At 42.7% G+C, this 19662-nt stretch overlaps 1 protein-coding gene across 9 annotated transcripts in view; it reads right to left on the bottom strand.

The window, feature by feature from the left end:
- KLF12 (KLF transcription factor 12) overlaps positions 1–19662 on the bottom strand; it is a 581105-nt gene that overhangs the window by 75374 nt on the left and 486069 nt on the right. For all 9 annotated transcript variants that reach the window (XM_084767870.1, XM_084767873.1, XM_084767874.1 and 6 more), the window contains one exon: positions 2853–2915. In XM_084767870.1, the coding sequence (XP_084623996.1) occupies positions 2853–2915 (63 nt within the window). The remainder of the gene's footprint in view (positions 1–2852; positions 2916–19662) is intronic.

Below are 19662 nucleotides of genomic sequence, written 5' to 3'. Positions count from 1 at the left end.
CTTCCCCTCCAGAGTGGTGCTCCCATGAAAGTGGCTAGCGGATGCTTCCTTGTATCAGCATTACACAAAGGAAAATGCTACTAAATTTTTTAAAACTTGCTTTGCTCAATAATAAACAATAGCTTAGGAGCTGTAAGGCACAGCCATTGCCTTCCAGAATCAACCAAGGGGAGCTACATCTAACCCTGCATTGGAAGTTGAAGCCTTTCCATTATTTATGGCTTTTAATTGCCTATTTGATGAACAGCTTTAACTGCTGGGAACATTTGCTAGCCCAAATGCACTAATTCACAGTTCTAAAGTCTCATGTATACTATTTAAGGTTCTAACAGAAGCCAAAACCAAGCTAGCGATGAACTTGTCATCTAATTCTACAAATTATCCTCAACCTCTACTTTGAGGAGAGTAAATATCTTTTGCTGGTTCTCACGGCTGCTAGATGAATAGGTAAACTTTTGGAATTTTTCACAGTCAATATCTCACAACCAAGTATCAACCATTTATCACGTCACTAGGAGGAGATGCTGGGTGATTCATGGGCTTCTTCCCTGCCAGGTGATTTATCCATCCACCAGAGTCACGGTATTTAGCTAAGGAAGATTCAAGGTAGTATAGATCATAGGCATTTTAGCTGGTGCCTGATCAAACAAGTTTATTTATTAAATCTAGCTGAGCTCCTGTTAGGATCAATTTACAATGTCTCCATCTTCTTCCACATCTGATTGCATCTATAAAGGACACACAGCTCACCTCTCTCTCTGTTTTTCCTACCAACAATATGCCTTTGTTCCAGTGTTTTCTTCTCTGGGATGGATTTTCCTCTTTTGTTTTTCCAGCACAAGTGTGCCGGGCAAGATCAATAGTACATGCTTTCCACTTCAGTTTTTGGAATTGACTTCTAAGTCTCTTTCTTTCTACATGCCCCCCCCCCCCAGTACTACAATTCTCTTATTGGTCTTAAGTAAAGGTGAGACTTGATACCTGCGAACACCACACTACAAACATGTGTCCACAGAGTAGCGTCTACGTTGTATTAGGGAATCTAATCTTATCACACATGTTTGTGAGCATGCATATAACAGCAACATGAATACCCAGAGAGTATCAGGACCTAAGAGCATTCACTCGTGTGCGCGCGCTCTCTCTCTCTCTCTGTCACACAAACACACAGGCCCCTCCCCTCTAAGGCAGTTAGCCCTCTGAGGCTAGAACCTATCTTTTATTTATCTTTCTAATCTAGTGCTTGTAACAGTGCCTGGGACATAAATAAATGTTGTTAAATAAACATGAGCTGAACTTTCTCAGGGCTAGCAGTCAAATTGCTTTTGGTTATTTTCATGGATCGCTTATTTAGAGGTAAAATAGTTTAAACTTCCCAACCGACATGCTACAATTTGGTGGGAACAAATTATCCTCACCTCTTGTATAGAAAGGAAAAGAGAAAGAAAATGTATTGTCTACTCGGCGTTTCCCACTCAGCTCTTCAGAGCTAAGGGGTAGAAACCAGACCTCGGGGCTCACAGTGCGCCCTAGGATCTTTGGCTCAGGTTGCTGGTCACCTGAGGGTCTCTAGCTCTCTCTCCATGGAGTGATGTTTCTTTGGTATACTGTGACTTCATCTAAGGAGGAATACAGACCCTATGCAGTCCAAAGCGGAGAGGCCTCTGCCTTGCTTTCATACTCTATCTCCCAGCTTTGTCGTTCTCCCTTCATTCCAGATCTGGCAGGGGACAGCATGCTTTAGTGACTGAGAGCGACCATCAAGGGTGCCCAGCCTTTGGGCAGCCAAACAAAGGGGTCCATCCTCTCTGCTCCATTTCCCTCTGCCAAGCCTAATATTCCCCAAGAGCACAGGCTATTGTGAGGGCTAATTAGATTTAAGGGAGGGAATGGAAGCAAACAGATCAGGTACTATTCACAGGGGTATTTTTTATTTCTAAAAGAATAATTCTAGTTTAGGAATCAATTTAATATAGAAGTGGAAATTTTGGCACACGTCTTCCCACATTAAAAAAAATCATAATAACCAAAATCTAGTTCTAAGCATTATCAAAAAAAAATTAAGAGAGAGATCCATGACTTTCCACTCATTTTAAAGTAACCTAGTACATGGCTCTGTTCCTTCAATTTTCTTTCTTTCATCTACTTTTCCAAGATACATTATGAACTGAAAGGTTAATTTTGCGCAGTAATATAAAGAAACAGATTTTTAAACCAATATTAATCTATTTTCTTGGTTTCAAATAAAACATTGTTGAAGTCCTTTAAATTGGCTCCACAAAGAATCATTTAACAAACGTCCTATGGTTGAAATAACTTCATGTCATTTCTGGGAAGTTCCACTTAGACTTTTGTTCAAGAAGTTCTCAATTAAAGATCTTTGCCTTGGCTCCCTCCCCCAAAGTCAATAGATATTTAAGGTCAAGGCCAAAGGAGAGGAAGGTCATCTGAAGAGTAATTGCCAAACTTAATAAACAGGGTGATTAAAAATTTTCATGAGATGCAGAAGGTGGCATTTAAGAAAAACCTGGGTTTACTAAGTCACATTGTTAAAAGGAACCATTGTTTTCCAAAGATAAATTGGACGATGCTGGGAGGTTAGATTACATCTGCTGGTGTGTGTGTGTGTGTGTGTGTGTGTGTGTGTGTGTGTGTGTGTGTGTGTATGGATCCTGCACAGAGTGCTTTTGGCAAATGAAGAGTTTTAACAGGAGAGGAACTCTGTCAATGTTTGTTTGTTTGTTTATTCCAGGCAAGTCTGGGATTCATGAGATACCACTTCAATGCACACAATGAAACAGCCGCACCAATGAAAGACTGACAAATATTCATAAATTAACTTGCATACTCACCAAGCAAACTTCTGGTTAGTCATTCGATTTCCCCGGACCCTGGACACTGGGGATGGATGGACCCTGTCAAGAGACAAAGGAGGTCAGTGACTGAGAGACCATGTTTTTCGCTGCCAATGGGAAAGCAGGCCGTTATCAGCTTTATCAATCAACTTCCAGGTTTACTCCATTTGTTCTCCCCCGTGAACCTGACCATCTCTCAGGAAACAGCTGCAATTAATTTCCTGTCCATGCAAACCTGAAGGCGCCCTTCTTTCTCTCTCTCCAGGTTAGCAAGGTGCCTGCCACATGTTACCTGTGAGGGCACCAAATGCTGGACTACCAGTTCCCAGAACAGATGTACTCCTTTAGCAGAAGACACAGTCACTAAAGATATAATCTTTGCCTGGGGGGTAAGAGTGCATAAAGTATCTGGAGGCATGGTACCTGTGCTTACATCCGTCCCCATGGAAACTGCACAAATGGGGCAGTGAAGTAGCCATTCTTTAGGTCAATTTTTGAATGTAAAAGATAAGAAAACAGGAGGATCTCATCCATGTGTCCAGGGACACAGTATGTGTGAACAGGACAGGGCGGAAGCGCGGGGCGGGGGGCGGGGGGAGAGCGGTTATTTCTAGGAGACAGGCTTGGTAGAATCTATGCCCTCTATCTGGGTTGGGGAAGGCAACGTGAATTCCAAACTTTAGCCAGGCAACAGGAGTAAAGGTATAGCTTTGCCAGCTTCTAATGTTGCACACATGCAGGCTTTGCATTCAAAGCTTCTAGGAGCTGCTGGTATTCTCCAATCTGAGGCCAAGGCTGAGCTGCCTCATCTATGCTAGTTCCCAACTGGCTCAACAGTATGCCCTATGTCAGCTGCCTCGTGGCTCACTTCTTACATTGCACTGCTTGCCTAGTATCCCGGAGATCTCGGAGATCTTGTCATCCTTTCAGCTTGAGTTTTCTTCCCACTTCCCACCGGGCCCATTACTTTCATTTACAGGGAGGTGGGGGCGGGGGGGGGAACAGAAAGGGAGGAAATCAAGGAAGGATGAAAGAAACAATATTATCTTAATTGGTCTGAAGGCCCCATTAAAATCAGCAGCCCAAGGTCTATTTGAACCCCAGCCCCTCACTACTGCTCAGTGAAAAGAACATCCAAACAGATACACCAGGCCAGCCTTTTCTGCCCCGCGGGGGGTGGGGAGGGGGAACGGGGCGGGGCAACCTGCCTCTTTGTCAAACTTGGAGCTGGATGCCACTTTGTATTTGATGGCTGACTTCCTCCAGCAGCCCTTATTAACATTCTTTTTCTCCAAGGCTTCTCAATGGTGGCTGCAGCTGAGCTGCTCAGCACAGATTTTTCTGCTCCGCGAGGGGGAGGGGGTGATAATTATGCGGAAAGATGGAGGGAGGCCAGATAGCCCCTCTGCTGAACCGCCTCAATCAAGCACCGCCCACTTCCTGCTGTTAGGCTGCTACAAGGATCACCTGTTGGTCTTGGCAGCTGTCCAGACTGGGGCCTGGCGGAAGGGACAGAGTTGGCGAGAAATGAAAAACAGCTCCTATTCCAGCACCTCAAGATACGTACTTATCTCTGTCATATATGGATGTACATACGAGAGAGCCGGAAGACTTACATAGAAGGTAGCAAAACGCAGTTCGTCCTGCCTTCTTGAGATAGGATCCTCACGATGACCACTGACCAAAGGAAAACCTAATTTTTCTTGGCCCTCGCAGAGGTGTTGGTTCTAAGAGTTAACTACACTTCCAGATGTCATCTGCCCCAAGGGTTCAGTTCTTTACTACACACTAAGTCCTTTACAGCGTTAACCCCTTTGCTGCGCCCTCCCTGGGGCTAAACTGAAAGTACCAGAAACTTCCAGAGTCGGCTGTAGTGGAATGATCACAGTATGTGGTATCCTTGTTGCCCATTTCACACCTCATGTGTACATGGGCAAAGGGGACTGAGGTCCGTTATTCCATAATGACAAAGCATCCTAGACATTGGTATCTTTGAGAACAATTCAGTGATCCTAGAGCAAACACTATAAATGCACAATTCCCATCACAGCTTAGGGGAAAAATAAAAACAGAAACCAAACCTCCTGATGACGTGTATGACCAAATAATTCTAACATTTTTTAAACTCAAAAGAGGAATGGGGAAAGATCCCCTTCTTCTGAAGGTCCCTACTTCATCCAAAAAGGCAGACCATGAACTACTGTTTGTCAGCTCTCGGTTAAAATTGTGTATCTTCAAAAGGCCATGGCAAGTTTGGGCGAGTTCCATTTTAAATTGTAGTCCCTTCTGCTATCGGCCTCTTTCCACATACAGCAGCCAGGCAGGTAGCAGAGGCAGAAACCCAGCGGCACGGACCACCAGCTAATCTGCATGTCATGCATTATTCATGACCTCCCGATTTCTGCACCTGCACCTAGGCAGGAAGCTTGCCAGCACGCTCATTATTCTTCCCCGAGCCTCATACAGGCTCCATTCCTCCCAAGCCACTTTGCTCTGTAACTAAGGGTTCCAGGCCTTGGTGCTCACTGCTGGATATGAAGAGAAAGACACATCAGGCAGAAGCAAAGGATGCTCTTGGTGCTGTGTAACGTAGTGGGTCTGACAACGTACTCTACAGAGACTAACCGCTATGTGGAATGTTACAGCTCACATGGGGTGACTTACATCACAGAGAAGAGATGGAAGTCGCACCACTGAGGCTCTGTACACCACTTGTTCTATTTATACATACTGACTCATCTGGGGGCTTCGGGCAGGTTTGTAATTTCACTGAATTCTGAGCTTTTTTTTTTTTTTTTTTTTTTTTTTTTTTTTTTTTGCTAGGTTTTCAAATCTGGTGGTTAAGTTTCCATCTTTAAACCCCACACTGTCATAATTTGTCACTCCTCCCTTCGCAGCTTCCCTGACTCACACTGGTGATCCTCTAAGCTTTGCTGGTTTTCCTCTGCTCAGTCTCTCAGCCCTACGTGTGTTTGGGGGCCACTTGCTTGTGACCTTTTCTCTCCCCTGTGGATGTGTATTGGTAGTAGCTGAAAGTGGTTCCAAGGTGGCTAACCCTCACATCAGAGCAGGCAGGCCTTGCTGGGTTTCCCTCTCCCCATCTGTCACCCCTTTATCATACCGTGTGCCCAATCACACTTCCAAAGAGCTGACCACATGTCCTGAAAGCCCAGCACAGAAGCAGACAATTGCCCTGAGTCTTTAAGCCTCACTTTCTTAAGTCTGGCTTTGCACAGAGGTCTGAGATCAAATTGGTGTACTGTGGTTTTTTCTTGCGAATTCATCCTATGTTATGTGAGTACTGTCCAGACCAGAATTCCTGATGATGGGTAAGAAGAGAGATACCTACCCCCCAGTCACCCCATAATTTCAGGCCTCAGTCAGATCAGGGTTCCTCTGTCCTAATCTTTCACTGGGGGATAGGAAGGGAGGGAGAGAGGAAGGAAGGGAACTAGGGAGGGAGGGATGGACAGAGGGAGGGAGGGCAGGAGGGAGGGGAGGTTGGAAGGCTTTATCTCAAGAAATAGCAGCACAGCACAACCCATCAAGGCTGCCCCGTGTAAGAGAGACAGCTTCCTATGGACAAACTAAGATTAAACTTTACACACCAAGGACATCTGAAAACCAACAAACAAAACAACAACAGAACCCCACTGAGTCCCTGACTCTCAGGCCCTGTGTTGGTGACACTGCCTCATACTGAAAAGGTTGGAATACATTACTTCACAGACCACGAAAAACTTCTGATAGGACATCATTTTTCCAGTGTGATGAGCCTGGTGGTGGTGGCAGTGCACGCCTTTAATCCCAGCTCTCAAAGGCAGAGGCAGAGGCAGAGGCAGAGGCAGAGGCAGAGGCAGAGGCAGAGGCAGAGGCAGAGGCAGGTGGATCTCTGTGAGTTCAAAGCCAGCCTGGTCTGCAGAGGAAGTTCCAGGACAGCCAAGGTTACACAGAGAAAGCCTGTCTCATAACCTCTCTCTCCAACCCCTCCCAAAACAAAACAAAAACCTCTTAAAAATACCTACAAAACTACATACAAATACTTGCTATTGCATTGTCATATTCTTCTGTTATGTATAAGCCTATACTTTCACCTCCAAACTATGCAAATAGTTCCAGAGTTCTCTTAATAATTCACTTTACTGCATTTATTGAGGATGTAGAAATAAACCCACAGTTGTTAAATAACAGGAAGCTCTTATGCAAAACATATGAAAGATAACTTAGAAATGATCGTTGGTTTTGTTTTTTTTATTTTTTTATTTTTTGTATTCAAAGCATTGGAAACACATTCTCATGAGTATTCAGCCTAGTCCAGATGTTATTTTAATAGATGCACACAAGACCTGGACAAGTAAAGATGATACAAGCATTAAAGGAACCTTTTAGTCTTTGGTTTTTAAAAACTCATATCTATAATTACATGATCATTAGTAATATCATATACTAAAGGATATGAGTAACCTCAGAGGTAGGTGTTTCATGAATATGTGTGAGTCCTTGCTTTGTACTGTCACACAACTAAGTAAGGCCAAATATCTTATATGCATACACACACACATATGTATATATGTAATATTTTTCTAGTTAGCATATAGAATAGTTGATTTCATTATGACACTGTCATGAATACATATGTTGTCATTGTGTCAACATATATTGTTTAATGTTTCTTTTAGGACCTTCTTTGATGTCCTCTTCTATGCAAAGGCATCAGTAGTTTTAGAGGCATGGGTGAACTTAAACAGCATATAGAGTTCATGGTGTGACCATTGTTTTCCATGTTTACTGCAACACTTATGACAGACACTTAGAAAGCTTGCAGTAAACTGTGTTAAAAAGTATAGTCTGGGCTGGAGAGATGGTTAAATCAGTAAAGAACCTACCACAAAATCATGGGAGCCTGTGTTTAGTTCCCAAGAACCCAGGTAAAACCTGGCTGTGGCAGCCTGCTCAGGGGACCTCAGTACTGAGGGGCAGAGACAGGTGGGTCGCAGCCACAGCTAAGTCTATGGGGTTCAGGTTCAGTGAGTTTGTCTCAAAAAACAAGGGGAAAGAATGATAGAGGAATACATTTGGTATTGAACTTTGACCCCTACATACACACTCAAACACGTGCATATGTAGCTACAAATACACAATATACCATATACAGCATACACATAACACAACAGAAAGAAATATAGCATATTGACAGGGATATTGGCATTCATTTCTGCTGCATATTTACAGCAGTTGCAAATCTCATGACATTTGCTGCATCATTTCAAGGCATCAATCCGTCTTAGCTCCAACCCTCACTACCCTCTCCGAGGCAGGGACGCTGGATGTTCCTGTGCACATCTTTGTTATCACATGGCATAGCTGATGCCTGAGTCTTAGAGGCCACCCACAGCCTGTTCCTAGTTCTCATGCCACGGGGTGCCCTACAGACGCTGAATGAAGACTGTCTCTCAGGGCCATGCTACCTCCTCAAGAGGGTATTGTCCCCTTTGTCCTCAATCATATCTCTACTACCTGGCGGCAAGTAGACAGCCAACAGAAAGCCCCATGAGAGTCCTACCAGACTCTAACCTCTAGAATAAAGAACAAAGGCCATATTTGTACAAGCCACCACTGCACCCTTGGGAGTTGGCATATGCAGTGTCCAAGTACGCATTAATAAAGGAAGACCCAAAGCTTTAAATTTTAAATGTGATCTATGTCACCGACTTCCCAAACATCTGTCTTCATACCTAGAGCCTCAGTAAATAAGTAATGAGTTCAGTCCAGCAGACATTGCTTAATGGCTGCCACGAAGGGGTGCTTGCTGGCATGGTAGAGCGGCAGTGACAGTCTAGCCGAGACCAACAGGTAGCCACGACAGGAGCGAAAGCACAGGCGTTAGAAGGAGTTACAGATCCACAGGTGCAAAGTGAGGTTAGAATGAATTCAACGTGTAAAGTGCCAGGGTTCCACGGAGGAAATGGCACGATGGATGGTAAGGACAATTTCCAGGGGCAGAGTGTATGGTGGATGGAGGACACAAGGACAAGATGCTAAAGGATCCCCCTCAAGAAGAAAGTGAATTGAAGTTGTGAGGTGAACTATTTAGCCTTGTTCAAAGGGTGAGCTTTCTTTCTTTTCTTTCTTTCTTTCTTTTTTTTTTTTAAAGAAACATTTGATGGAAAGGAACTAGAATGTGAAGATGACATTATAATATAGATGGCCCAATAAATACCTATGGAGACAGACACTAGGGCAGGGGCTGTGGGATAATATCAAGGTTTCCTCTATTGCTCAGAGCTATGTGTGGATCATTTATTCTTTTATTTAGTCAATATGGCCTGGATGCATCTTATTTATGTTTAAAGGTAAATATTAGTTAGGTATTTCCCTGTACCAGGCAGTGTCTTCAGCCTCGGAATGTGTGGTACATTCCTACATGGTGTGGCAGTCTATTGGATGTGTGAAGTGCTCTTGATTTTGACAGGGCTTCTGGCTTCAGGCTGCCCATCCTACAAGGTGACTGCACAGAGGCAAAGGCCCACACAGTGCCCTGTGCTGAGCAGCGATAGGAACAGTTAAACCACCATGGGAATAGATGAGTAAAGCTACGGAGTAGACACAGAAATGCACTAAAGGGTAGAAACATAGACAAACAAAACTGTGGACTGGTGGAGAGAATGAGGGTAAAGGGGCTGGCAGGCCTACAGGGGCAGGAGATTAAGGGTCTCGTGTCGTAGGATAAATACTTGACTTAGAATTAAAGACAGCCACCAAAGGACTTTGTGATTGGATGGAGCCAATCAGGTTTACAAACTAGAAGAGTCATCTGAGCAGTGGTGCTGAGGGTGGCCCAAGGGGACCTTGTGACTCACGGAGAGCATTGGAGGCTAGAGCGATGATGTCTCAGATGGCACAGGGAAACGGTGCTGGGCAGACGGACGTGAGAGGAAGACAGATTCGTGATAAATTAGGATTAACGCAGGTGTGCTGGTTCACACCTGTGATCACAGTTCATGGCAGTGGAGGCTCGGGGGTGGGGAGGTGTTGCAGGCTTGAGGCCAGGCTAGGCCGCCCAGTGAGTTGACAAATAATTTGGATTGTGTATGGAGATATGTCTTGAAAATGCAAACCATGGGAGTGTGTTCAGCAAACATATGCAAGACTCTGGGTTACACCCTCAATACAACACACACACACACACACACACACACACAGAGAGAGAAAGACAAACAAGTAAATAAAGTATACAAGATGTACAAGACACACAAGCATGCACACACAAACAAGTAAATAAAGTATACAAGACATACAGGACACACACACACACACACACACACACACACACACACACACACACACACACAAACTCAGGACCAGAAAAACCAATGAAGAAGAAAGAAAGAGCTAGAAATGCTAACTGTGGGGTATGTCCATTATAACTTACTGTGTGGAACAGGATAGTTTGATGTGGCTTATCATAGACTATGGGGCTAATAATCATGAGCTTGGCGTATGTGTAAACCTCTGAGGGCAGAGGGCTAATGCCATGTTAGAGGATAGCCTGGTGATCCTTGTGGCTCCTCTGCTAACTCTGGTGTGAATATCACCATGCAGGGTGTATATGGTTTAGTGTAGGTGTGCGAGGCATCAAAACTAGGACCACACTGCTTGAGCCCTGTGTAGATTGGCTCTAAGTAGACCCTGCATGATTTCATGAATGTGGTAGAATGTAAAAGAAGATCCTGTCTTCCTCCCCTAGCTGAGAACTGGAAGGGTAAAGTCTACAGCATCACAGAGAGAGAGAGAGAGAGAGAGAGAGAGAGAGAGAGAGAGAGAGAGAGAGAGAGAGAGAGAAGAGAGAGAGAGAGAGAGAATTCTGTAAGATCTGATGTAAGTACAAATGGTAATAAGACATAGATGACACCTAAGAACCTGAGATAAGTGATGAAAGAAGCTGCCATATGCCACAAACAGAGTTCCAGATTTAACGAAATGTTCCTAGCGATGGGACAGAGCACTTGTTGTGCAAACATGGAGTGCTGAGTTAGGATCCCTATGACCCATGTAGGGAATCAAGATTACATATGTCTGTAACCTCAGTATGCCTACAGAGAGATGGGATGTGGGGACAGGAGAAATCCCGGAAGCACACTGCCACCTAGCCTAGTATATGTAGCAGCCAGTAACTAAGAAAGACCCCATCTCACAGAAGGTAGAAAGGGAAGGCTGGAGCTTGATTGCCCTCTGACCTCCATATGTGTACACACACACACACACACACACACACACACACACACACACACACACTTTTAAAGTAAAGAAATATTCATAATGAGTTTCTGTCAGATACACATACAGGGCAGGCTTGAGCAGAGAATTTGAGGAAGAGGCTTGGAGATGTGAGCATCCTTGCCATATAAATGGCCCGCAAATTTCACAGGGTTCCAATTATGGAAGAAGAACAGTGAGTAGGCTCAGCATCTCAGGAACTACGACATCTTGGAACCTGCAATCCTTATATTTTGAGATTATAATGATATCATTTCACCCTTCCTTTTCTTCCCTTAAAAATCCTCTCATATACACCTCCTTGCTCTCTTTCAAGCTCATGGTCTCGTTGTAAATTAATTGTTGTTATATACATATTAAGCAGAATCTATATCGCTACATTTATAATTACAATCTGCTTGGTGGGTATAAAGTGATGTGTAGGCCTATATTTCCCGGACTGACCATTTTGTATTGAATAAGGAATTCGTGTGCTCTTGCCTAGGAAAGACAGCATCTCCTGCTCTCGGCATTCCTAATTGCCTGTGTAGGGCTGACGTCCTATGAATTTTCCTCCTTTCACGTTAACACATCCACTCAGGTCGTCCTTGCTGGGCTCACGTTTAGATAGCCATGCTGTTAAGACACTATGGGTGTGGCTTCTGACATTACTAGGAGACATAACCCAAGAGCATCTTTTTTTCTATGTCTCTGTCCCATATGATCCTTGAGCCCTCTCTTCCACAGTGACCCCAGAGCCTGAGGTACAGCTGTATCACTTGGAAATGGGCTCTACAACTCTGGCATTTTGGTTGGTTGTGGATTTCGGTAATGGTCTCTCTCTGTTGCAAAGAGAAGTTTCCTTGGTGAGGGGTGAGTAGTACCCTTACCTGTGGGTCTAAAGACCAATAGTTAGAATGTAGTTAGAGATTATGCAGGGTTAGTCAAGTGTTGATTCTCCTACAAGATTTGTGGCTTCAAGAACCCTGGGTAGTTGAATGAGCTTCCAATACTAGGTATGGTTTCCCCTTTGTTGAGCAGGTCTTAAGGCCAATTAGAGAGACATTTGTTATCACCAAGGTTTACACGCCACTACTGCACTCTTAAGGTTGTCATGTAATGCTGGTTAAACGTCTTGCCTCAATGTCTGTTCAGGCCTTAACCATCTCTCCAGCTTTCTCTTCCATAATATGCCCCTCACCTGCTTTCTTTTCTCATCCACCTGCCGTGGCCACTCTTTTGCTTAGTCTCACTCCAGTGTATCTGCACATGCTGTGCTCTTGCTCAGCATCTTTCTTCACCTTGTGTTTTATTCACCCCAGCTTCCTGAGTGCATCAATGCTGCTCGTCACTCGGCTCTTCTGACCACCTCTCCCTTTTTGCTCCAGTTCTAACCAGATCTTACCTAATTATCACAGATCCCCACCAGCCCCATCCTTTATAACATCCGTGCATGTAAGCATCCACAGAGGCAGTTACTTGATGAAAACTTGAGAACTACTTTTGCTTCACTTATGTAGGATGATGCCCTACTATCTAGCACAGAGGAAGCTCATGGTAAGGACCAAAGGAAAATAAACATGGTAACTCGTAATGGCTGCCTTTCCATTTTTTCTGACTATTTCTTGCAATAATCTGGAAAAAATAAGGCAACATGTGTGTATGTATAATATATATTTATGTGTGTACATATATGTATACTTAAACAATACAAATCTTCTAGTAACGATTTCTTCCATGTTTGTCTCAGTGATCTCTTTTTTTCCCCTAACAGTTTGGTTTGTAAATAACATCTATTCTATGTGTGCTAATGAATATATAAGATATATACAGAATTATATAAACTCTTCAAAAGTAATTAACCATATTATGCTATATTCATAGTTTTGCATGTAATACAGAATTACTAACAAAAGGCATGCTGCAGAGTGGTAGATAAAATAGAGTAAGAAGGAAAAAGGTGAAGCCATTTTTAAAGGTTAATAAAAATAATGCTGAGAATTGGGGGAATTTAGGATTATGTACCACAGAGTAACTCAGATTACATTATGGAACTGACCTTCATCCAAGTTACACAGTCCCCAAATTCCCACCCTGACCTGAGACACTGATAATTCCTTCAATTTTCTGCTTGACTTTGCATGTACACAGCATCTGATATTATTTTTCAGCGTTCTGTATATGGTAAATTAAGATTCCAGCTTTTTATTCTATGAGCTGAAATACTTTAATTTAGCCTTTAGTGCAGATTGAGTTGGGAAAAGTTGGTGAATTGGCAGAAACCCTGGCTGATGGTTATCCCATTAGCCCCAGTGGCATTGCCTTTTCTTTGGGGGGTTCTGTGGGTAAAGGAGTAGGTAATGGGGAAACGATTCCAGATGCATTTGCTGTCTGGCAGCATTAATTTTGAGAAATCTCATTTGGGTTTAAAGAAAAGCAAACAAAGTAGATAATTCAGGTATTTTGTCAGTCTAAATTGCAACCTATTTGAATTCAGCATTCTTTCAACAAGGTGTTAAAGTAATATTTTTTCCTTTGAGTAGGACATAATTTTATATCATTCGGCTCACAGATATAATAGAAATGATATAAGCTCTATTCTAAAGATAAATCATCACCAATGGGGAGAAAATACAGTTTACATTTTGGTTCCAATAAAACCTCAACTGCTAGAAACCCCCAATATGGCAATTAAACGTAATCATTATCTTTATTTATGTGTTTACAAAAAGGGTTTTGCCTGTGTGTATGCTGTGTGCATTCAAGTGTATAGAAATCCTGACTCCTGGCTTGTTTTTATTTCAGTGACTTCTATACAAACCAAAGGGGAAAGTATTGAGGGGCTGGCTGCAGGGCTGCATGACAGAGGGCTCTGAGCCATAGGAGCTTGCGTAGCAGCCCTGTCACTGTCCATACTAGCTGCCAGGCTGCCTGGAGAACTTGAGGGTAAAGCTGCTAGCACCTTATGGATACACAGAACCACAGAGACACCTCGGTTTCAGAGCTCAGCATCTGAAGCCATGAGCTGCAAAACACCTCAATCATGCACACAGTGCCCAAGATGCATATGGAAACTAGCCAGGAATATATGAAGAACCACAGGTTAGCCCACCAACCGGACAGAATAAACCCCAGTGAATTTCTCCACACGTGCCTGCAAAATGAGGCAGGACTTTAGCTACTGAGCTTAAGTCAGGACAAATTCACCACTCTCTGCTCTGCTGGACTTCCCAGCCATGACTATTCCCCAATGGTGCTTGGTGCAGCTCAGGTCAAAAAGGATAAAGCATCTGTGTCCAAGAAAAACATCCTGGATGTTATTCTACTAACCAGACGGCTAATTCAGAGTTATTAATGACTAATACTTTGTATGGGTCACTACATCCTTGTTTTGATTGCTGATGAAGGACGCCATCACTGATACAATTAAAAGAAAGATAAACAGGAAAGAACTGATTAAAATGTATGAGACACTGCTTTGCTCAATATGCTCATCCATCACATTTGGTAATACGAATCTAGGATTACAAGTCTTGACCTTAAAAATGGCACTAATTCAGTTGAGCGAATACACAGTAACAGAGACCAGTTTGAGAAAGGTTAAACAAAATAAAGTTCAGAATATGTGGGTTTATTTTTCAATAGTTGCTTCCAGGCAGTAGATAACCCAACACTCAAGAAATAATGGAAGGATGGCTGGAAATAAGAGGATTAATAAGTAGAGCAGTTTCTTAAAGGGTAGGTCATGACCCCGTAAGGGGTCAAGTAACTGAAGAAGAGGGATTGCAGCACTGAAGCAACAGTGAATATCAAACCCTGATTAACTTTAGAAGGTCAGGAGACACAAGAGTCCCTTTAAGCCAATGCTGTGAGCTTGGAGCTGGATATCATAACACAAGACTTTGGTCAGACATGGAGAGTCATTCAGAAGAATGAATCAGGAGCAAAAGAGAAGGAGGAGGGAACAGAAACACGTGACCACCTTAGAATGAGGTCACTTCAAAGGTGCAGACTAGTAGTGGGGAAGGCTCTGATGTCAACCCAGGAGAGGGTTCTGGAGTCTTCTCTCAGACTGGACAGGCCACCAGGAGATTCTGTAGTGTCATGAAGGTGATGGGGCTAATAAGAAGGGGTCATGGCTCCCGATAGGTTGTCTAACAGTGCAGGATCAAAAAAACTTGGGTCCCAATGAAAAGTTATGAATGCACTGTGGCCAAGAATTAGTACAAACTCAAGCATGTAATAAACACAAGGTGTCTCTGGCAGTTCTCATCTGTGTTGCATCATGGGACTTCCCTACAGCCTTGATCCTGGACACACACAACACGTACTTTGCACACAACCTGTTGTCATGCCTCCTGACATCAGTGCGAAGTGCTGAGGCTCAGAGTCCACTCAGGAGGTTGTAAACTTCAGTGTTTTCACTACATACAAAGTATTTCTGTGCTATAGAAACAATGATTTGATTATGGGAAACAAAGATTTTTAGAGATTTTCACCCTGTCATCCCTTGAATGTAAATATCACTTTGATATTTTGGGATTTGTACTGTGATAGAATTTTTCATCTTAAAAATTGCTGTTTGAGTCACTAGCTTGAGTTACACATACAGCCAAGCAAAATTCTGTTTGGAATTAGGACAGATTTTTTTTTTAGCATTTCTTAAAGGGCCCCAAATATACTTCTGACATTTTGTGTCCCATATTTATGTTCTCAGCATTGATGACAATAAAATCAAAGTATGGATCAACTCTGAAAAGTGCTAAAGATGCTCTTCATCCTACAGTATCTAATATCTGGCCAAGATTTATTTTTTTTGTGTGTGTAAAAATAAGCATGTAATCTTCTCTTAGTTAGCTTCAGCTGTCAACTGGATATACAGCCATCAGAGAAAGTCTCATTCAAGGGGGTTGCCTGGATCAGAATGGCCTGTGGCCATGTCTATAGGGTAGTTATTTGATTGTTGAGTGATGTGACAGGTCAAATTCACTATGGGAAAGGCAGGTAGACTTGACTTTTATGAAAAAGGTAGATGAACACTAGCCTCAGGGGGGAGAGTAAGAAACATGTTGTCATAGCTTGTGCTTCAGCCCCTTCCCTGATGGACTGTAACCTAAAGGATGACATACATCCCTGCCAAGGAGCATTATGTCGTGGTGTTTATCACAGCAGCAAAAAGCAAACAAGGAACTCCACCATGTCAGTAAGAAAGCTTAGTTAAGAAATATTAAAGTTGAATGTACACAAGACAGTTATTTAACAACTTTCTATAATTTACTAGTAAATTTTTTTTACTCTTTTATATCTCTTTTTTTGTGTCTTTTATATCTCTGTTAAATACCGTAATTCCAAGAGCTGGGTCAAATTTTCTTAGGTGAAAAAATTTTAAGAAACTGTTCTGGGGCTGGAGAGATAGCTTGGTGGTTAAGAGTGCTTGATGCTTTTCCAGAGAATGGGAGTTTAGTTCCCAGCATCCACAGTGGGCTTATTACAACCTCTTGTAAGCCCAGATCCAGAGAATCCAATGTCTTCTTTTGGCCTCTACAAGTACCCCACCCCTTCCCCACAAAATAAAACAAATCTTCCGATTTACAAAAAGAAGCTCTTCTAGGGCTCATGACCTATCTAGTATCAGGTTCTTGGCCTCACAGCAGTGTCAGGTGTGCAACCCATCTCATGAAGTTGCCCTTAAGTCCAACATAAAGTCATTGGCTACTCTGATAACATCCATGCCACTACAGCAGCAATATACCTCATAGGCAAATCACTATGTTAGCAGGGATGGTAGCTGGGTGAGATTGATAGTTACATTTATCCTCTGGTAGCATAAATGGTCACTAGAAGTTTCATGAATGATAGTCAATAAGGATAAAGTTTCTAGTTAGGTACCTGCATGATTTCTTCACACTCAACGAAATAAGTTAAGTGGCATCTTCAGCAATAGGGCCTTACTGTCAGGTTGTAAGGTTCATCCAATAACTTTGGCAATATCCTGTAATTTTTACGTGTCTGGTAGTGGTCTATGGTACTCTTGGCCAACAACTCAGAACGATTTAACCCATTTCTCGCAGTGGAGTTTTATCTGGTAGCATATAATATATAGTTGGGACAATGTCTCCTCCATTATCTGGTAATTCCATTTAGATTTCTTTTACCAATTTAGGAAGCTTCTAGAGTAGTAGGATTCTATTTGGCTTCTCAATAGGCCTTTAGTGTAAATTGTTCCCCCATATTTCCCCCTCAATTAATCACCCTATTTTCTTAATCTATTTATCCCTTTATAATACTATTTGCTACTTCATTTTCTTGGGAAGATTCCCTCCTCTCCCACACTACTTATGATCTACCTAACCTATGCAGATATTCTAAATGAAATACACATTTTTAAAGCTTAACTACTAACATCTACTTGGAAGAGAAAGCATGAAATATTTTTCTTTTCAGTCTGGGTTACTTCACTCAGAATGATTGTTTCTAGCTCCATCCATTCGCTTTCAAATTTCATAATTTCATTTTTTTCTAAAGAGCTAACTAATATTCCATTGTGGAAATGTACCACATTTTCATTATTGATTCACCTAGGCAGTTGCCAATTTCTGGCTAACGTGAATAGAACAGTAATGAACATGGATGAACAAGTATTTCGGTAGAAACATGTGGAGACTTTTGGGCATATGGCCAAGAGCAATATAGTAGAATTTTTTGATAGGTCTATTTTCATTTTAGGGGGGGAATTAAAATGACTACTACTGATATATTGCTAGACCCATATTTCAGTGTCTCACTCAACCCTCATGAGAGAAGCTTTTTCTTGAAGTAGTTGTTAATTAGCATAGAGACCCAGAACTCGACAATGCACAGTGAGAGGCCCAGGATCACGCAGTCCTGTATCAGTGGCTTCATCAAACTCTCATCCTCAAGACTTAGGTCAGGGATCTATGTAGAACATGAGGCAGGAAGATTGTAAAGAGCCAGAGGTGATGGACAACTCCAAAGAAGCAGCACCTTGCAGACTCAACAGGGCTGATGACAAAGAAAATCTATTTATATAATGTCTTCCCATCTCTTTTCCATTGTCACCTTGGCTTCCAATCTTTAAAGTACACACACACACACACACACACACACACACACACACACACACACCACACCTCACACCCAATAAAACAGGATAAACTGAGGGTTGTTTTGTTGTGATGTGTTTTGCCTTGCTTTGTGTCTGCTTGGTAGGTGGACATAGTGGAAAGAGAGGCGAGAAATGCTCACAGTGAGAACCTGAGTTCTAGAAGACAAAAGGCATGTGAGCACTCACAACTCTTAGAAATAACAAGTAGGTGGGCATTTGGTAAGGGGAGCTTGCAGTGATCTTTGTACTATGTTGAGTTTGACCCACAAGTCTTGGGGATCCACACAGCAGCTATGGGTGTCACTATTTTCACTTTGTAAATGAGAAGAGCATGCCTAGAGATGGTATAGACCCATCAGGAGGTCACACAACAGGGCTGAAGTACAAATATAGGCTGACAGGGTTTATGCACACTCTTAAATGACAACTCTGTTTCCTTTATGAGCAACAATTCCACTTCCCAGAATGTTGTGCTGAGATAAGATTCAATGGTATTCAATGATGTAGTACTACAAAAATCTTTAAATGATTGGACAGAGGGTCACATCAAAAAAGTTACCTGGACCTCCATCCCAGAGAAAAGGCATGCAGAGCTGAGGGGTGGGTGAACATACTTGGAGTAACCTTGGCAGCTCAGGACTACTCTCTATCTTACTTGCTTTCACTCCACATGTGCTTCCTGAGTTCAGTGCTTTAAAACAACCAGTCTCCAGAAGGAAACATTTCCCCAGGTTCTGAGCCAATCAAGCCAATGACTGGCTTCAGAGACAATTAAGAGCCCCGCCCCCACCCCACCACCACACACCACCCATCAGAGTTGGACAGGCAGAAGTCTGTGTCAGTTGATGATCCAGCTGTGTCTGACATCTTCCTCAGTGAGGATTAAACTTGCGCATGTACACAGACACCCCCACCCCCACAAAGAGACAGAGAGATTCAGACACACACACAGAGACAGACAGACAGACAGACAGACAGACACACACACACAGACAGACAGATACATGCACACATACACTCACGCACACAGACAGGCACACAATGCATACACAATGAATGTGCGCGCGCGCGCACACACACACACACACACACACACACACACACACACACACACACACAATATAGTTGCTCAGGAAGGAGTTCAGAGCAGCTGTGACTGACCTCTACATCTTTGGACACTGAGCCCTGGGCCTGGGCAAGTCTGAGTGGAAACATTAGAAATAAGTCAATTTGTTGGAGATCCCACTCGCGTCAGGTCATTGGAAAATTGCTTCTTGTTGGGACAAATGATTACACAATTTATTATTCAAGCTTGGATGGACTAGATTTTCATGATTTTCTTATGTCCTATGTCTAAAAGTGAGAATGAGTCATATGAAATAACTATCAACAGCAGATATTGTACTTTTAAAGCATGGAATATAA

This window comes from Acomys minous (genome assembly GCF_964271855.1).
Source record: "Acomys minous genome assembly, chromosome: 18".
Taxonomy (NCBI): Eukaryota; Metazoa; Chordata; class Mammalia; order Rodentia; family Muridae; genus Acomys; species Acomys minous.
The sequence above is the reverse complement of the archived record's forward strand: the minus strand, read 5'-3'. Positions and strand labels throughout refer to the sequence as shown.